Below are 19,896 nucleotides of genomic sequence, written 5' to 3' on the forward strand. Positions count from 1 at the left end.
CTCGAATCATGTGTGTGACTCTAAAACCTGCATTCGGTGTTTAGGCATCTAAAATCTCTCAGCCATAATAACGCTTCCGTGTACATAACAAAGCTTTGTTAAAGAAGGGAGGGGTCATTTAAGCCTTAAGACACAAAGGGTGTTTTCTCCTCAGAGTCATACAGAATTACAAATGTGATCATGTGAGTTAAGCTGCTGAAACTCTAAACCTTCAGTGAATATGTGACTCGTCCTTTACGTCACGCGGGATCAAAGTGCACAGGACAGCCCACCAGTATGATTACCACACTCACTCCATTGGCTTCATGTATGCTGCCAACAGTGAAACAAACATGTATCCACCTTAAAATGAGCAAAAGCAAAGCGGCTTTAGGGACATGCGATGGTTCATTCTGGTACAACGTGCATGACAAATCATAAATAGCTCCTCCTCCTCTTCACAAACTCATGACACTGCTACAACCCGATCACTGACCACCTTCCAACCGTGAACAGATCCAAAATTTACAGTACATAAGCTCCATTCTTTATGTAGACTGCACATTTAAAATCTGTTTATAACCTTACATTGCCCTCATGACACAGTGGCAGCTCCAAGCATGCGAGTGTTATCTGCTTAGCCAAAGGACTGCCCAATGACAAAGTCTACGACTGGTTAAATATTAAGAATAAGTCAATATCCACAGATGATGTTCAACTGTCTTTTATTTTATTAAAAAGACCAGGGTGCAAATATGAAATTAAAAAAAATAAAGACAAGCATATAATTTTTAAGCATTTAATACAAACTTAATATAAACTATTTCAGTCCCTCTTGACATGTAAGACACTGACTCAAAATACTTTGTTATACCGTATTTTTTTTTTTTTTTTTTATCAAGTATTGCACAATGTAGGTACAAAATTAATATTCATACAATTACATTTTATCCATAGTATAGCAAAATCTTTTTAACTTCTTAACAGAAAATACAATTCATCCTTCAGAAAAAGCAAATATTCCTATACTTGAATTCCACCACTAAGGAATACTCTGTACACAATCTTTAGAATATTTGATGTATTTTTTTTTTAAAGATGGATTTCTTTAACAATTATCTTAAAAAAAAAAAAAAAAAAAAAAAAAAGAAAAGAGGAAAAGCTGCTGCAGCCATCACAGATCACTGGAGTAGTAAAAAGATATAAATGCAACACCATGTCATAGAAACAATATATACTCTGATATCTTACAAACTCTGTACTAAATTAAATTATACAATTAGAAAAAGACCAAGTAACCCCACTTAGTAGTGCCAATTCATAAAAATCAGCCTTGTCTTACCACCTGTAAAATACTGTAAGAGGCCAAAACTTCAAGCTTATTTTTTTTTTCCATAACTTTTTTGGAGTATTTTCTCAACATAGTAAAAAAATTTGTGCTTGGTTGGCAAAAAGGAAAAAGAAAAACAATGATGCATGTTGAATTTAAGTAACCAAGCTTGGATGTGTTTGTACAAGCTTTTAGTAGAAACAAACTCAAGGGGGCACAGTAAAAACACCCTTGGGCACATGCGCTTGACTGACTAGACACTATATCCTTCAATGTCCAGTTTCTAAGTGTGCGTTTAATTTTTCCTTCTTTGAGCCACCATCATTCACAAATACCATGTTGTTGATGATGAGTTTAGTTAGCCATGACTGGCTGGAATTGCTGGTTAGAATACTGCATGTTGCTCAGACTGAAGTTGAGGCCATCCATAAGAGACTTGTCGTTGAGGCTTCCATAGGCCGCAAACACGTCAAAGGCATTGCTGTACTGCAGCGAGTCGAGCCCCAGGGAGCCTTCGCCGGGAAACACAGCTCCAGGGCTGGCCTGACCCTGGAGACTGGGGAACACAAACTCCTTGGCATTTGGAGAGAGCGCAGAGGCCTTCTGCTGCTGCTGCTGCTGTTGTCCCAGGCCCAGCCCATAGAGTGAGTGCATGGAGGTGGAGATGGCTTTCTGCTTCAGCAGAGTGTTGACATTCAAACTAAGATTACTGGTAGGGGAAGTGCGGGCCACCTTGCTGCCACTGCCACTGTTGCTGTTGTTACCACGTACGCTGCTCTTCATCTTAGTTGAGCCGAATTTGGTGGCAGCAAAGGTGGCAGTGGTGAAGGTTAAGGGTTGGGTGGAGCGTGGCATGAAGGAAGGACTCACAGCAGCAGACTGCCCGAAAGGAGGGGAGGGGGAGCTGGATTCTGAGGAAGCCCCGACAGGGTCACTGATTGGCATGAAGACCTGCGCCTCAGGATTAAAGCTGTTTTTGATCTCTTTGTCCAGCTCTGATCCATTCTCATTGTTATCATCCACATATAGCACCTTGACCGGTCCTTTCTCCCCAATCTGGTAGGAAACCTCAAACGGGTCGATCCACACACTAAGGTCCTGAGGGAGGTTATTCCGGACATCTTCAATGTCCAGGCCACTCTCTTTGGCTGCCTGCTCCACCACAGGGTCCACCTTCTCACCTACATGGATGCACCTGAACCCTGAACCTTTGTATGGCTTATCCGGATACCAGTGGCCTTCATATTTTTTCCTTAGCTGTCTCTCAAGCTCTTCCCCAAAGATATTCACGCGTCGTCGTGGGAGTTTGTTGTACAAATAAGAAATAATAAAGTTGAGTGCTACTTGAATTTCAAGCTGCATAGCTGCTTCAGTGGCTGGGTGGTTCTTTAGTCGTCAGAGTTGCCTTTTTCTAAGTGCTGCAAAATCCTCCAAAACAGCAGTGATCAGTGCGATGAAAAACCGAGTCTGGTGCCAAAGTGAATATCCCTTCTGCAGCAGGTTTAGGTTCAATCCTGAAATGAAACAATAACAACAACATTACGTTTGTGAAATGTATTGTGTACCAGAGAAATATCCTCAAATGATCCACCTCTGTGCTCCTATACGCTTTTTTCACCGACCTCTCCGCTCTATACAGCAGTGCTGCATCTCAGCTGTACAATTCCAACGGTCTATAAATAAACACAGGCCACTGACTCAGTGACGGTGTCAGCAGTGTGTGTTCCCCAGCGGTCTAGTGTGACAGATCAACGCAGCCATGGTTGACCTCCGCGGAGGGCGGTGGATCTAATGGCAGGTGTCAATAGTCACAAGGATTTTCGATTGACGCGTTTTGGCACGCGGACACGTTAAGGCAAAAACTCCTACGCCGCGCATCGAGCGAGTCGAACGCTCTTTTACCTCAACAGGCTTTTTAGTGTTTTCCCGTGCACCGACAGAGAAAAACAGTAGGTAGGGGAGCACACACCAGCTGGCGAGAACCACCATTACATAATCATCAAAAAGTCTAACCCCCCTTTTTTGTTTACAACAATGCAAGACATCCGCTTAGCAACGAGGATACAAGTACGACGTATTTCTACCCCCCTCCTCCCCTTCCATCGTTCGTCCGTGTCACAGCCGAGCACCTAGCATTAGCCAAGTTAAATCAAGGGTGTGAACAGAGATGGAGCTCGCAAGCTAGCTACCCAGACGCCAGATGCCATTAATGTTTAGCTCGTCCTGCTGGTTATCGGCGTTAGCTCCCAGCGGCTTCATGTGGAGCGAGCGAGCGAGCAAGAGACACACGGCTACGAACAACAAACGACAGCTGGAGTTAATGTTACCAGATGAAGAAGTGCCAGTTTAATCCGGACTGTCGATCGCGTTTATTGATAGCAAGACATGTAGCATTTCAGTTAGCTAGGTGGCTACAGCCTGAATGCAAGTTGTAAGAATAACGTTCAGTACTAATACAGACCCGAGTACACAGCAAGACGTCACACAGATAATGTACAACTATTTCATCTGTCGAAAAACGAATGTTTGGCGACGTAAAGGTGCATTTACTTACATGGAAATTTACAGCAGATCGTTGTTGCTCTAGCCAGAGCCTGCAGTAGGAAAACGTTTCACTTGTTCAGCCTCAAATGCAGTTCTGTGGAGATACAAAATATAGGGCTCCAGGCGATTTTGCTACTGTGGGGTATTGTTGAATTCCCGAATAACCGTCTGACAAGCAAACTCCCCACAGCCTGGGAGTTTTTTACAACTCTGCCCTTTAAAACTTGGGCAGATTTGTTTTTATAGTAGTCCTCCGCCACGGACATGGAGGAGGTGGTGATGCGGCTCACAGAGGTCAACACACAGTAACCTGTTTCTATTGGCTCGACGCTGTTTCGTCACCGACATCCACTCCTATGGCCCCCGTGATTGGATGGTGATGTGCTCAATCAACCGATGGCTTCTATTTACGGTAGTGGTTTGCCTTTCCTGAGTTTCGGACTATTTCATTTGAGCAGATATTAGCTAATATATTCTTCAAATGCGTTGTTTGGGGAAAAGTTTTATTCCGGTAATATTAGTGGAAAACAGCACTATGGTTAAAGGCTAAAGAGGAACAAGACTGACATGTGTGCAATCTCTTTAATATGATGCTGTTTCTTCTTAAGGGTATTCTTTGCTGGAGGGTTGCGCTTGGTCTTGCATTAAAACTATGCTGGACAAGCGTCTCTTATAACAGTAATGCTCAGTAGACTGTCTAATTATTGTTGCCAACTAAAGTCAGCACTGAAATGAAGCCACAGTTAGCTCTGCTCTCGCCACCAAAGGGTTAAATGCAGCTAGACAGTCACTGTGGCGGAGGAACACACCTGTCACCGGTTGTGTTCCTTGCTCTTCACCAATGACATTTTGATGTTCCTTGAACCAGCTGAAGCTGTGTCTTTAAACCTAACAGCCTGACCTCACTAAGGGGGCTCTTCTGTGAAACAGCACGTCCCACTATTTTTAAACAAAACAGATGGAATCGTAAAACTGTCATGCGTATAAATATTGACAATTGTTTTGTCCACTATGTACCTGTTGAAAAGTTCTCTTTATTATAAGATTCGTGGACTGCATCTTTTTATGCAGCTGTGCAGAGTAGTGTCTTAGCTCTCCCTCGTCAGGCCCAAAGTGCATGATGCTACAGTTTTTTTTCTTACCTAACAAGGGCTCCTCCACTGTGTGTTTGAACAATAAACACAATGCCACATGAATGACACTGCTGGGAATACAGGGGAGGAGAAAGAGTGAGGATAGGATTAGAAAAAGTATTACTTGACTTGAAACCCCATTCAAATTGTGTATTTCATGTCTGTAAAAGTTAAATTTTATAGCTGATTTATAGGAGATGTGCCAACTTCTTACAGGCTCTCTAACGGGAGGAGCAGGGGAGTCAATAACATTTTAGAGGCGTGTATGATTGGCTGAATCAATAATAATTCATTTAGATAGTCTTTCCTAGTGAAGAAGTTAAAAGGTGGGCACATGTCTGTACTTTTATTGCGCAGCTAAATAATTACAGTAACCTATGTATACTTCAAAGTATGTTTTTCATTATTGTAAGATGGCCTGGGGCAGCTTGTTACCCCCTCGAAAAGTTGCTTAAGAAGTACAAAGAGGAAAGAGGTACAGGAGGAGGACTTCATCAGTCATTTACAGTCATGTTTTTCATCCTTTTCTCACTGAAGCCTGCAGATATCTGAAAGAATAGTTAATGTATACATTAACTAATATGTACACATGAGGGTTAATTGTGGTTTATCACAATACCACAGTTGATGTTTAGCTCAGAAACCACATCCCAGCGCCATAAACAAAGTGCTATAAAATGCAGTCAGATCATAGCCCAAGGGCTGCAGGATGCTGCAGGCACAATGGAGAGTTCTTCCAGCCTCCAGATTGAGTCTCAGCAGGGGCGAGAGATGAGTCTCCACCACCACTGAGGATATCGTGTGATGGATGACCCGAGCACAAACTAAACACACCGTAGGGGCCTTGGAGAAACACCAAGGCCACCAGAGCAGGGCTTTTTTTTTTTTCCTCAGAGCGCAAGAAATGTGTGACAGTGACCAAATGTTCAGACAGGTTTCAATTTGCACCAGCCTGCATCACAGTTCAACAAGAAGTAAGTTTTCCCAGATCTGTGAGAAATGGCATGAATGGATCAGGAATCCTTCTGCTCTTTCCCTCTTTGGGGGAAGCTCAAGCTCAGTAAAGGAGCATAGTATCGGCTGAGGACATGTGGAATAATATTCAGACACCATGCATAAAAATGACCTCTTTGTTATTCCACACCACAGTATGGATCTGGTTGCATGGCAAGTTTCCTCCTGTTGTTGTGAATCTGTCTGAGACCTGGAGGTAAACACAACTAATGAAGTGAGATTTTTTAGCATGACTCATGCAAATTTTTTTTGTGACATCACTTCACATCCCCCAACCTCTCTGCAGAAAGCTATGAAATCCTTTTTTCTGCTCTCGGGTTTAGTAGCTGCACACATGCTCTGTTAAATTCCCAAAGTACAGCGGATTGTAATGTTATATATTTAATGTCACATGCTCAAAACCGGGAAAATATCGATAATAACGTGCTACTCTTTGTCTGTTTATTAGAAAAGAATGAAATAATGCTCCAAAGACAGATGTTTTATGTGGAATGAAACTGGGTTTTGGCACACTGGATTAATAGAACTGCAAAAGCATTGCTCATGTGACCCTGCTGTATAATGAAAGCCGTCATAGAGCGCATTCCTTTCTTTTAGTTATTTGACTAACACCGAGACAGTTTGGATAGTTTTATTAGATCCTGTTCTGTCCAGCGGACTTCAGTGGTCTCAAATATGACGTTTCATTCTTCACTATGTGGCCTTTCTTGGTATCTAGGTATCTTGGTATCTGGTATTTCCTTTTTTATTACCTTTTCCCATTTTAGGTTATGGCAACTCATGTAGCACTTTTTAGGAGATGAACAAGTATAATTCAAAATACAGGCCAAAATAAATAGGATGATGCAACAAACTAGAGACTCTTACTGTAGTTTTCTTGCAGCTCTTCAGTAAACCCCCAGCCTCTTAGAAGGGGTGTTTACTAATCTTCACTTATGTTTGTTTCCTAATATTTTGTGACCTCTAGTTAAGAGAAGAAGCATGAATCTTTATATATACCCATGTTGTATGTTTTGTTCTTTGCTGTGATCTGTTTATATATATATTAACAATTTATCACATGGCTATATGTACTGTACATAAAAAGAGTGTTTTCTTCGAGTTCCTACCAGATCTTGAAGTTACCCTCAGTTCTACAGCATTTTAGCATCTTTTAGCTCCTTGTTTGGATTTTCTGTGATGCAGCTGCTCTCATCATCCTTTCAGCCATAGCAGGCAGCAGACACCAGCTGAATGTTGAACTTACATTTCCCTAGTGTTCATAAACATGACAAACATCCACAGAGGATATCATATGGAGATTTTCGACTGTTACAATAATTGAAAAGGGTTTAAGATTTATCTTCATGGCATTTAAAGAGGCCTGTGCATCAGCTGTACACATGTAACGATCAAAAGCACCACAGACATGATAAATGCTAATCTATAAAGGTATTCATCCTCTTTTTGGCAACACGTCAGTGTACATACATTTAAGATGATGCACAAGATCTGCAATGGTTTCACCAGCACAAAAGAATTAAATATGTAGTGAGTTCAGTCCTCTCGAGTCCTGCTTAGCTACGTATGAATGTCTCCTGAGCACGTAGTATATTCACTTTTCCAAAAGTTTATCCAGAATAAAACAACATGATTTGTCTCTTTCACTGCGTCCAGCATGGAAGCCACACGTAAGGTGATAATCATTTTCATTTAGAAACGTTCTAGTTCACCTTCAGTGCCATTGTAATTGACAGCTGACGTGTTTGTCACATTCAGAACTGCAGGTGTATTCACAGAGCGTGGCAATTCAGAGCCGCTCTCTGATGTATGGCCTCCATTAACTCTAGGTCGGCGAGCCCTGTAATAATGACAAACATAAGGTGCAGCTGGCCACAGATTAGGCTCATACATGTCAGCTACTTCGTTACACTCAGTGACATGAAACTAGCTGAATCTGCTATTGTTTGAATCAATCCTTTACATGGAACCGACTCATTGCTCAGTTTCTCTGGGAAAAGGTTAGGTGAAAATCTAGGAGGAAACACACTCACCAGCTTGGTCTCAACCCCCTGAATACTATTGACCGTGCTAGTGTTCTGTCAAATTCTGCTACCTTGTCAAGATATGCTACAATAATGCAGAGTGTATGGAGAGTCTAACCCCACCCTATATCTAATAATAACATAAAAGGGAAATGCAGCTCAAGTTAATTTTTGACGTCATTTGTTACCTGGTGCCAAAAAGGGTGCAGTGTCAACTGATGCCTACGTCCCCTGCATGGGGGCGCTATTTCAACTAATGGTTCTGTTTGGAGAACTTTTAATTTTTTTAATGTGAACTCTTATTTCTTAGGGGTCAAATGTTTTATCACATTATTCAAATGTTACATATATAAATTTTCACTTCACAGGCAGTTTTTTCTACAAAAACACAGCATCCAAGGTGTCGAATGAGGAAATAAACTTTGATTAGAATTATGTAGACTGGTGAAAATGGAAATGTGCGATTTGTATTTGATCCATAATAATCTGTTTGTGCAAACGCTGGTTATTTGTTTCGCTAAACTAAGAGTTTGCATGAGGGTCATAGAGCTTTCTTCCTCTTGATGGGATGGGAATACAGCAATGGTCCCAGAACTCCATAACATTTTGTCTAATGCTTAGCCACTTCCTCTGTGTTCCATGCTCCCAGTTACAGAATGATTCCATTTAAGGTGTGACGTGTTCCCACATCATTTATTTCCCAAAAAGCTCAGAGAAAATGTAAGATAACTTGATTCTTGAGTTTTAAACCCTTTAAGTTATTGCTCCGTGTAAGAGGAATTTTGGCAAAATGGCTGTGATTTTACAACCCTCTGTCAAACCTTCCTAAGATATTTAAACACTCGTGTGCCTTGCATAAAAACACACATGGTTCTCATCTACTTCTGTAAATGTGTAAAGAAGTTCTCTGTGCATATAGATCATTCACCAGCTGACCAAATGTGATTCTGCTTGGAACAGAAGTTTTACTGCTCTGTTATTGAAATACAGTCTTAGCTGTGGAAGAGGAGGAGGTGCTCAATTAGTATTCATAGCAGCTCTGTTATGATAGCAATCTAAGATTACGCTGCTCACTGGAATTTATAGCTTTATGCACACATGCACAAGCACCTGCTTTATTCTGCCTTTAAATTCAAAACAATAATGGTCTTTAAACACTCGGCTGCAATGATGACAGCAGCATAAAGTGATTTCTCTGCAGCACCTATGAAGTGTTTACACAGGAAAGTCATTTAAAAGTTTAGAAAATGAGTCTTTACTCCAGTACATGATAGTCCGGTGGAGGTGTGTGTGCGTAAGGATTGGGAATTGCCTGCTGCTTCCTCTTGAGTTGTTTACAAATGCTGTCAAACTGAGGAAGGCCAGAGAATTCGTTTTCACACCAGTACCAGGAATGTCATTAATATAGCCAGTGGTAATATTTGCCCCCCACTCCGACCCAGCCAGTCAGCACACACACACACTTACTTATAGCTGCGTGCACGGAAAAACAGACATTTCTCTGTGAGTCTGAACCTCAGCTCTCTTGCTATATATCTGAGCAGGGGATGAAGTGGCGCTAATGTGGAAAAACGAGCGTATTCATACCATGTAGCACCCAGTGGTTTCCTATTTGAGCCGGGTTACAGTGTTGTGACCCCAGGAAAGATTCATATCCAGCCATCTGGAGGCAAAGGAGGGTTACACAATAGGAGATCAGCTGTGCTCCTCCTATTTAAATACCATTCTGCGCTACTATCTGGTTTCATGTTAGAGGATTATGTTTAGCATGGCGGGTGCTGTGTCATGAATCAGCCAACAGAACAGAACGGAGTCACATTAAGCTTAATAATACAGCCATGGCACGGAGATGAGATCGCTCCATGTTTTTGCTGTCGTTCTGCCTCAGATGGCGCACGACACGGCAATGCTGTGCCCTTGCAGTCAGATCAACTTTTTGAGAAACTCAATTATGCTCTGAAATGAACAGCCAGTGCTTGTGGATAGAATGGGTTTTAGAGTGAGACCCCTCCACTGCAGTGGGAATGTGTCACATTTCCATAAATACTGAATGGAGTTTTCTACAGTAGGCAGACTGTCTCTGTCACTGTGATTTGTATTTTTACTCACCCGCCCCCACCCATAACCTTCATCGCTACCTGCTGCACACTCCTTTTAACAGATCTCTGTCTCATCCCTCTGTTTGTGTGGGGGAGATCTACATCCGGGCAGACAATGTATGATGTCAGATTATGGAAACAACATGAGATCAACAGAAAATTTAGCTTGAAGCTCGAAGATATCTTCAGAGCATGGATTTTTCACACAAACTCCTATCAAAGTATATGCACAGCCGGATTTTGCACAGACCCTCGATTGAAAAGCCTTCAAACCTGTTTGCCAGAAATGATGTCAAAGTAGTCATGGCAACTATTCTTACACATTACCCCATGCTCTTCCACAGTTAGAGTAGCCCTCAAGTGCTATTTTTCCGACAAATGTCAGATCTCGTCTCTTAAATGGCACGAAGGCTTTTTTTAACATTCAGGAGTTGAAAATGCAGAGGAGGGGGGAGTTTGCGTATGGGCCACAAAGAAAAACCTGATGAGTTAAAGTTAACCCCTTAGCTTTGTTCTGCCTTCACAGACATCCAACTTGAATGGGAAATCAAAATGATCACTCATTTTTCTCATATGTGCACTGTAGATGTTCTAATTGGAACTCATAACACACGTAGTTTATATGTTAAATACTCAGAGAGTGTAGGAATAATTATGTGCAGTGTCTGTAGCCTCCCCTCCTCCATCTCCACCAGCAGCAGCAGCAGCAGCAGCAGCAGACGCAAGTGCCTTCTGGGTTAGAGAGCTGACACATTGCTGCTAGAGTAACAAGAGAAGGTGGAGCCATATTTCGCTGATAGATGTCCTTTAATAGAAATGGAGAAGGATGATACGCTGGGCAAAAAAAGAGCACTAGAACACAAAAAGAGCCGTGGTGCAGGAAAACAAGTGTTTCAGGGACTGCTGTACTTTATGCAACTGCATCAGCAGCTCAATGCCGTAATCTCCAGGGGAGGGAAGAAGGAGAGTAATTGTGACATTGCTCTCTGGCTTAGAATTGCTACTCGGCGCAATTCAGCCAAGTAATCAGAAAGTGTTGGGGTGAATAGTCAAGGTGGTCAATTCAGTCAATTCAGCTGGTTTAGATGAGAAATGGGAAACAGCATGAGCTAACTGCAACACACCTGAATGATAAAGGAGAGCAGAGAGAGTTGTCACTGACGGCACAGAACACTTGGACATCATCCCAGCTCTACTCCCTGTCCCAAACACTTAACCTTCCCTTTAAAGTATTCACACGTAGGGACAGGAGTGAACCAACTCTCTTTAGATCAGGGGTAGGGCCAAGTGGTAGGGCAACCAAAAAATATGTAGGAATTGGGAGTTTTAGTACTGTTTACCCTGAATAACCCCAGGCCCTGTGGTAAATAGACGTTTAACATATCTGAACAGTATTTGGACAAATTAAGCTATGTGACAGTGTCAACACACAGTGTCCAGTTGCTTTCACTCAACAAAACACATTCTCACAGTTAACGGTATCAGTCATGCAAATGGTTTTGTTTCAATGGCCTTAGGTTTGAGATTCCATTGGAAATAGTCCATATTCTTTTAAAGATTACTGTTCAGTGGTAACCAAGAAAGGTTTATCTTCAGTCTTCAGACTTTTCTCGCGCAAACATTCACATATTCTCCATAAATGATTCTACCATTTGTGAACACGTGAAACCACTAAGGAATAAATGCTTCAGTGAGCAGACAATACCTCTTTTCATTACAGTTTGTGCCACAGATTTATAGTGAAAATTCCGGGCCAGTAACTCGATCACCAGTTACTTAAGGTTTGAGCATAATAAATAATCTCCAGTTTGACCTGAGTGAGTCGGCTCCACGCCTCTGTCTCTCCTCTATCAAGATCCAAAACCAACATCACGCATCCTTTGTTATGCCACGTTATGAGTACAACAGGAAAAGGCCAAGCAAGGCCACTCGGCAGCTTAGCACAGACTGACACAATGACATTTCTTCATTCTACTGATGTAATACGATTTGTAGTAAATACTTAGGTACCACAGAGTTGATCTCCTTTTATTCACAATTGTTATTCACAGAGCACTTGTGGCATAAACGAACACACAAGTCTTTCATTCCTACCCACCTTCAGGGGCTACATGTAGTTTTCTTTTGTGTTTGTCTGTTCAGGCTTGTTAAACCTGCTTATGTCAATGAAGATTTTAGCAGCCAGCAAGGAAGTTTGTTTTGGTCCTTTTAGTTATGAAATCAAATATCACGAAATGTTTCATACCAAGACGTTGCACACATGTCATAAACATTTAGTGTGTGTCTTGGCTTACAAAGGGGTAAATACAGTATAGAGGTGCTTCTCCCGTTGAGCTGAGTCCTGTCAGGGTCTTATTTAGTGCGGCGTTTACTGTCTGCCGTGACCTGCAGTGTGGGCAGAGAGACACCCTTAGCCCTGAACTGGGACCCAGCCTGGAAAAAGCCAACTGATTGAGAAGAATTTCACATGGAAGTGGTGATTGATTTTAAGTCCATGTGAAAATCCATTAATCACAAACTGGCCCTGATCAAAATGAGAGGTCAAGGAAAGAACCCAAACAGATCTCTGCATTCTCCCCCTCAACCGACGCTCATTTCTTCCTTCGTTCCTTCCTATTTCTTCACTCTGTTATGTAAGTGTTTTCCTCTTCCTCTTTATCTTTTTGCTCTCTCTAATATTTGCCTCTTTCCTTGTGACAGTTTGCTTTTCTTATCTGTGCTCTTTCCATAAAATGTCCTATATTTTTTTCCACTCTCTGCACAGTGTGAGTGGCTGTAGTCTGGAGTGATGCCAGTACAAACAGCTTGGGCAAACCTGCTTTCAGACAGGGTCCGTAAGAGCATTTCTCCCCTGCTAGCCCACAAGAGCTTGTGTGTGTGTGTGTGTGTGTGTGTGTGTGAGTGTGTGTGTGTGTACGCGCCTGCATGCGTGCATATGGGTGTGTGTGTGTGTATGTGATGCACCCATATGACTAAGTCCAGGCCATGGTGCCATGAGTCTTCAAGGTCAGCATGTACTTCCACAGTTAGATTTGAACGCAGCATATCAACTGACCACACAAATAGAAACAAATACATTTCAGATTTTAATTGCTTTGGCATGTTGTTACTGATGGGTGCTGTGAGAAACGCTCATTATCTACACATATTAGCAGTGTGTTGATAGGAAGATTAAGATATACTGTATTTAGACATATTTACTCTGTGTTTAGAGTTCACTTCTTTGTATGAAGAATCCGGACTATTTGACTCGCAAATAAATCTCCATCTTAACTAGTTATTTGTATTCCTGTCTCTATAATTCCTTCTTCTTTCAGTTCTGCTTTGATCTTCTCTAACTCATGGGAACAATAAGCAGACATTTTTCTTCCATTTCCATAGAAATATTGATTGGTGCATCTTTCAAGTTGCACTTAATTAAACTGGCTTTGTTTGCTGGTTTAAAGCCAGTGAGGGATCATGTTGTTTCACTACAGTGGCTGCTGCTGCGCCAAGTAACATTTGGAGGACAGGATGTAAAATTCTCCATACTTTAGTTCCCCTAAAGTGAGCTGAGTCACATCAGAGGAGGAATGGGAGGAGTGTCAGCCAATTCAATCATTATCATGCTACCCTACTGGCATATTTATTGTGAGCAAGACGTGTGGGGAATTAGCAACATACAGTATAGCAGCCGTGGTAAAAATGAAAAGTACCTTTGGACTTTGGTAATATTATTCATAGTCAACAGCTGCTGTAGCTCAGTTGGTAAAGCAGTCGTCCATGCACAGGGTCAGTGGTTCGATCTCTGTGCCAAAGTGTCCTTGGGCAAGAAAATGAACCCCAAGTTGCTCCCGGTGGGTCACAGATTTTATTTTATTTTTTTATTAGTTTTAAGGTCAAATTATGTGTGACATGTTTTTTTTTATTTCACTGGTTTCTTAGAGAGACCCTGGCAGTGTTTTCATCATCTGATTTATATACTTTGGTAAAGATGCAAATGAATACATTACAATATATTCAAAACCTAAAAGCATGAGGTGTGTGTAAGTGAAAACCCCAGACTGCTGAAGTCACTTGACTTGCACAGAAGCTGGACGGCAAAAAAAAAAAAAATTCCATAGTACTGCAGTATCGACCTATTAAAGTTCCATGTTTTCTAAGGATCGATTATTCAGGTCACATAATTAAAAGCAAGTAAAACAAAACAAAAAAAAATAAAAAAGATAAAACAGCAAATAAACTCCATTACATGCACCTGTGCTTTCACATGAAAACTATTAAATGGTTTGGGTGGAATCTATCTTTTTTCATCATGGGAACGCCCACCTGGAGCGCATCACAAGGCTTTTGTCCACTGCCCATCCTATAATTTTTCTACTATAACTGTTTATAAATGTTTCAGATACATGTGCAGTTTATTCACAGCTTGTAATAGGACACATACATGTGAATACTTTTCTTGTAACCCAGCCATACATCATGTAAGTCCATAAGTGGACCTCCATGTTGGGTTCTCACGCCCACTAAGTACAGCAACCGGAAGACTTCTGCAAGCTGGCCAATTAGAACAAAGGGGGTTCGTGGGGAGGGGGGCCTTAAAGACACAGGACCAGATGAGCCATTGCAAGAGCAATATTGAGAAATTAGCACTTGTTTAAATGGAAAATCCTAAAACCTCATTTTAAAAGAACCCCTGAATAAAATATAAGAATTTATTTATGCATATTTTAGGCTCTTTAAAATTAATTTTGCTTACTACACGGACTGAAATGCAGTGTTTAGTTTTTGCAGTGTAGATCGACTGTAAGGCTGGCACTCATGTCTTTCCCCATCGATACATTTGTTTCTCAATCAACCTTTTCTCTCTATTTTAGAAATAATGATAGGAATTCATGAATGTGGCTCCAGAGCGCACTAATCATACAGCGCAAACTGCAGCCCGCCTCCAAATCCAAACCTGCATCTGTGGCCTGAAAAAGACAGATTGCTGTTGGTAATGCAAAATAAAAAGTAGAAAAAAAAAAATGGATGTCACTCAAGCTGCTTAAAAAACCACCTCCAACAATGGTGAGTCATCACATCAAACTCCCTGACTCCAGAGGAAGAGCGAGAGACAAAATGAGGAAGCAAGATGGATTATCACATCATCCACGCCCTCAACTCCAACACAAAAATTTCCAATATCGTCTGTAATAATATAGTCTGGGATTTCTTGTCCCGCTCGGTAGTTTGAGATTGAGCTGTGAATCCTGGAGCAGCATCCGACAATATGCGTCCCTGACATGCCAAACCAGAGGCGGACAAAGCCCACGAGCTAAGAGAATAAGCTTTTTTTCTCTCAGACAAACCAAAACAATAGAGATGTTTCATGCAGCTTGAGTCAGCTCTCACCACATTTCCATCCTTATTTTAGGGGCAACTGGCCTGATGAACATACCAATCAGTGCCTAATAGTTTCTCAGCTTATGCAAGCAGAGCTCCATGTTCAACAGCAGCTGTTATTGAATGCTAATTCATTCAATCCCATTTTGTGTTTGTGTATACATGTATTCATTATTGGCACAGGGCAAACTGTGCACAGGGTCATAATTGTGTGCAGCCACTGGCTGAATAGTCACTGATTTAGAGGAGCTGAGTTTCCACAGTGCAGCATTGTTCTGCTTCACGTGCTGATATTAGCTTTCCTGTTATCCATTTTCACCTTAGCAATAATAAAATACAGAGGGGTCCAAGAGAGGAATCAATAATGCGTTTCTAGTGGGAATCGGAGTCTGTGATGAGTGAGGTTTGTATTTCACAAGGCCAGACTGAGGTGAAACTCCAGCCCAGGCCTAGTCTCTGTGGGAATGAAGCTGAATGCTCCCTATTCATAGATGATGCCCTCCCTCTCGCTTTTGTCTGAGGCCCTGCATTACGATGGGACAGGAGGACCTCGACGTACACTAGATGAAAAGAGACAGAATGCTTTAAGTGTTGTGATTAACACTTAGGCTTTCCCACACTGTTTTAAAGGAAAACTGATTTTTGCAAGAATAAAAATACATGTCCGTCTACATACTTTGGCTCGCAAAGAGATTTGCTTTGTGAATTTATGTTCCTTGTTATAATAGACATAACTGTACAAATGACATCCAAATAAGGGCAACTTCGCTATTTTCAAGTCGCTTTCTAAAAGAGTTCAAATGATGTCATCTGGGGGAGCTCTGGAAAGGCAGAGTGACAAACTCCATAGTGTGAGTAACAAGGGGACATATTCAGAACTGAAGGTTCCTCCATCTGAAGACATTTTTTTCAGCTAGAAATAGGGAGATATTTTAACACGGGGAAGTCAGGGGGAGGTGTAATGGCAGTTATGTACATGTACTAGCCGAACCAGAAAGAGAGAAGAAAATTCAAACTCAGTGAAGAACAAATTGTCAATTCTCATCTTTAATGTGGGTAAAAAGTAGCATTTAAAAAAAATATATGCAGGAGACACTCAGTAGCCTTTTGTGCTTAAAGGGTTGGGGTTCAAAAGTAACTGGACACTACTACTATATATTTCTTTAGCAACTGTGTGGTATTTCAACATTAGTTCATGCTCAAATGAGCTCACACACCCTTTCGATTGGCATTTAGTCTACATGGTAGACAGAAGGTAACGTCACCAATGTGTCACCAATGTGTACATGTCTCCTTGTCTACAATCAAGGGCAGACTTTGCGGCAATTAGTCAGAGGTTTTACCACAAGATGAAAACCCCTGGTGATTCTAAAAAACACAAAGGCCAGGATGCAGTTTTTCTTTTTTTTTTTTGTACAAAAATGGCACACTGACATTCATTGATGATTTCACTGCTGACGAGAGCAACAGATGAATGGAAGAGCGTTGTGTGTACTTAGATACAGCCATTTGTCTTAAAACCCTTTGGACATGAATAGAGCAAGTAAAAAGCTTTTTAGAGTGAAGGGGTGGTGCATTCTCAATCAGTGGAGTCGATCCCCTCATCTCAGTCCGATTTGAGCACTCCACTTGCTGAAGACCGGAATAAAGGAGGGCAGAGAGCATCCGCAAGGAAGGTACGAAGTGTCCAACCCGTGTTCAAGTGTCTGCTGTATTACATCACGTCTTTCCAATTACTTTTTAAAGCCTAAACTTTGGGCGTGTGCTCCAAGCGCTATATCTCCCACACCCCTCTGTCTATACTAATGCAAATGTATGACGTAAATTTACTCAAATGTCCTATTTTGTTTTCTCGACTCCATGCATCCAGAGACTGTAGGAGCTCTGTAGGCAGGAGGAAGCCATTCAAATGCATCAAAATGCAATAAAGAAGCAGCGCACAATGATTTTACTCTTATCCACAACCTGAAATTAGCTGCAAGATGCGTAAATTGTACCCACTGCACCAGCTAACTTTGTGTACCTTTATTGGAAACATAATTCAGTGATCCAGCAGCCCTGCATATAATATAGGAACATGCTTTCCCTGTTTTCTTGTCTTTTTACACACCCACTCAAAGCAACAGAACCATTCAACCTACACATTTTCTGTCAGCTGCCGAACAATCACGTAGATGTTGTGTAACGGACTCCTCTCGACTTTGGCTGTGTTTTATCAAGACTCTAGTTTTAATGACTTTAATGCAAATGTTAGGCAAGGATTTTAGTTATTAAGGGAAAATCAATGCATCCTGTAATCAGGACGTGTCCATTTCACTTTGCAAGCCGTCACACGTCACACATTTCGAAATTGTACATTTAGTTCAGAATCAGCCAAGTGCACTGCACAAATCCCACTGAGAAATTTGGTCTGCTTGATGCAATAAAATGAGAATTAATTGTTTCAAAGCAAATTAATTAAAGTATGATAAATAACACTGTATTACACTTAGGGGGCATAAACAATTGTCCTGCCACATCTTGATAAAACAGCATTCAAGACTTAGAATTAATGATCTTGGAAAATGTACTTAAATTGAGCAAAAGAGGTTTGTCTTGATATGAGGCTATATAGCCTGGAATTTACTGAAACAAACATCTGTAGGTTAAAATAAGGTCCTTGGCAAAGAGACATTAACTTGTGCTACTACTGGAAATGAGACTGGCATGGTTATAGACAGAAAACAAACTCAATACACTTCAAATATCACTATAGTGTATGCAAGCTTTGTTGTGTATGTGCTTTGTTAGCTTTCCATATACATCTGCAGTAAGATTAGGAGTAAATCAGAGGAAATAATATTTAACTGCAAAAGGCAACATGGAAATTGTGACCAGAACTGAACAAAAATGGGATTGAATTCAAGGAAAAACTATTAACACTGAGTTGATGTGTTGACAATATAGAGTTTGGAATGAGATGTGTACAAGATTGTCAGTCAATCTGAGAATCAGTGCAAATATAAAAATATTCATAAGTGTAGCTTTAAGAAATCAGTTTATTTTAGTCCTCAAGTCCCAACTCTAGTCCTCAAGAGTTTCACTTAGAGCATATGACTCAAGGATCCAGATCTAGGAAATAAAACGCTGTCTGCATATCAGAGTATGCCGTGTGTGCTCAGGCATGAGCATGAGACAGAGCTTGTGTGTGTGTGCATGCATGCATGCGTGTGTGTTTGTCTGTATGAGACACTGCCTACATATTGAGTCCCTCTTTAGTTTCTACCCTGTGCTCAGTTTCACTCTGTTTAAGAGTTGGCTAATTAATCATGCATTATTGAGAGACAAAACCAGGGAGGGTAATAGCCTTCTCTACAGTCCCTGGACAATACATTTATATATGTTTGTGTGTGTGTGTGTGTGTGTGTGTGTGTTTGCGTGTGCATGTGTGTGTGTGTGCTTGTGAGATGAGCGATCAAGGTCAGGCAGACATTAACTCTGAATGTCTTGAAGATGAATTCCTCCTAACTGAGTTTAGATTTGGACACTTAAAAACCATCAGCCAGTCTCCATCCTGTCCTTCTTTTTTATGCAATGTTTAGTAGAGTCAGGACAGAACAGGACAAGACAGACTGCCTCCGAACCTACTCCCTGAAACCTGGGTCACCCTCGTTTCCTCTGCCTCACCCACAGTCATACTCTTTCTCCCTCTTTCTCTCTCCACAGACACACACACACACAGATTTCTTGCCAGGATGAAGACCCTGCTTGAAGAGTTTAATCAGAAGCAAAGGGACTCTCATCTGCAGACAGCAGCTCAGAGAAATAGCATCAAAAATAAGCAGCAGTGAGGTGCAGCGGCCCACTTTGCAATCAGACAACATTTTGAATACTAATCAAACAGAAGGCAGAAATTGGAAATTTAACTCAAGTGATGCTGTGGAATCATCTGCCCATTGATTAGCGGGAGACCGCAGAGATCGCTCGTCACTCAGATGGCACACATGACATGCATATCCCAATGCAGATTACAAACAATGCGGATTCTTGCAGGACTTAGTTCTTAAGGGGAGTTGCACTGGTGACATTTTATACTGATTGGATAGCAGTGTTGCTGGCTATTATTTAATGACACCACCTGTAGTGAAAAATCAGCTTCAGGTCACAAGCAACTGGCCAAGAGCAGCTGTCAGAGCGTATGCAGGTTTCACTTATTTCCTTTCTTGTATTTTATAAGTGTGGAGAGTTTAGCAGTACTTCATTTGTTTTGTCTTGCATGGCAGCAAGTTGCCAACTTTAATGTCTTAATTTGCATTCACTGGTCTCGTAGTGTCATTTCCAGCTACAACAGGTAGATATTTGCCGTAACACGTCAGCGTTACGATAATACACGAATGATGTGTTAACAGCGTATTATGCTGCAGCCAGGT

General features: G+C 41.3%; 1 protein-coding gene and 1 long non-coding RNA gene across 2 annotated transcripts in view; one reads left to right on the top strand and one right to left on the bottom strand.

Annotated features, from left to right (window-relative positions):
• Nucleotides 1–687: 687 nt before the first annotated feature.
• LOC137105814 (protein Tob1-like) lies at nucleotides 688–4,059 on the bottom strand. Its single transcript, XM_067488437.1, has 2 exons — nucleotides 3,864–4,059; nucleotides 688–2,823 (listed from the first exon to the last, which is right to left on the bottom strand). The coding sequence occupies exon 2, from the start codon at nucleotides 2,669–2,671 to the stop codon at nucleotides 1,664–1,666; it is 1,008 nt and encodes a 335-aa protein (XP_067344538.1). The 5' UTR covers nucleotides 2,672–2,823; nucleotides 3,864–4,059; the 3' UTR covers nucleotides 688–1,663.
• Nucleotides 4,060–4,132: 73 nt separating this feature from the next.
• LOC137105815 (uncharacterized) overlaps nucleotides 4,133–19,896 on the top strand; it is a 39,030-nt gene continuing 23,266 nt past the window's right edge. Inside the window, exon 1 of the long non-coding RNA XR_010911865.1 lies at nucleotides 4,133–4,265. This is a non-coding gene — a long non-coding RNA (uncharacterized lncRNA). The remainder of the gene's footprint in view (nucleotides 4,266–19,896) is intronic.

Source organism: Channa argus, chromosome 20 (genome assembly GCF_033026475.1).
Source record: "Channa argus isolate prfri chromosome 20, Channa argus male v1.0, whole genome shotgun sequence".
In the NCBI taxonomy this organism is placed as follows: domain Eukaryota; kingdom Metazoa; phylum Chordata; class Actinopteri; order Anabantiformes; family Channidae; genus Channa; species Channa argus.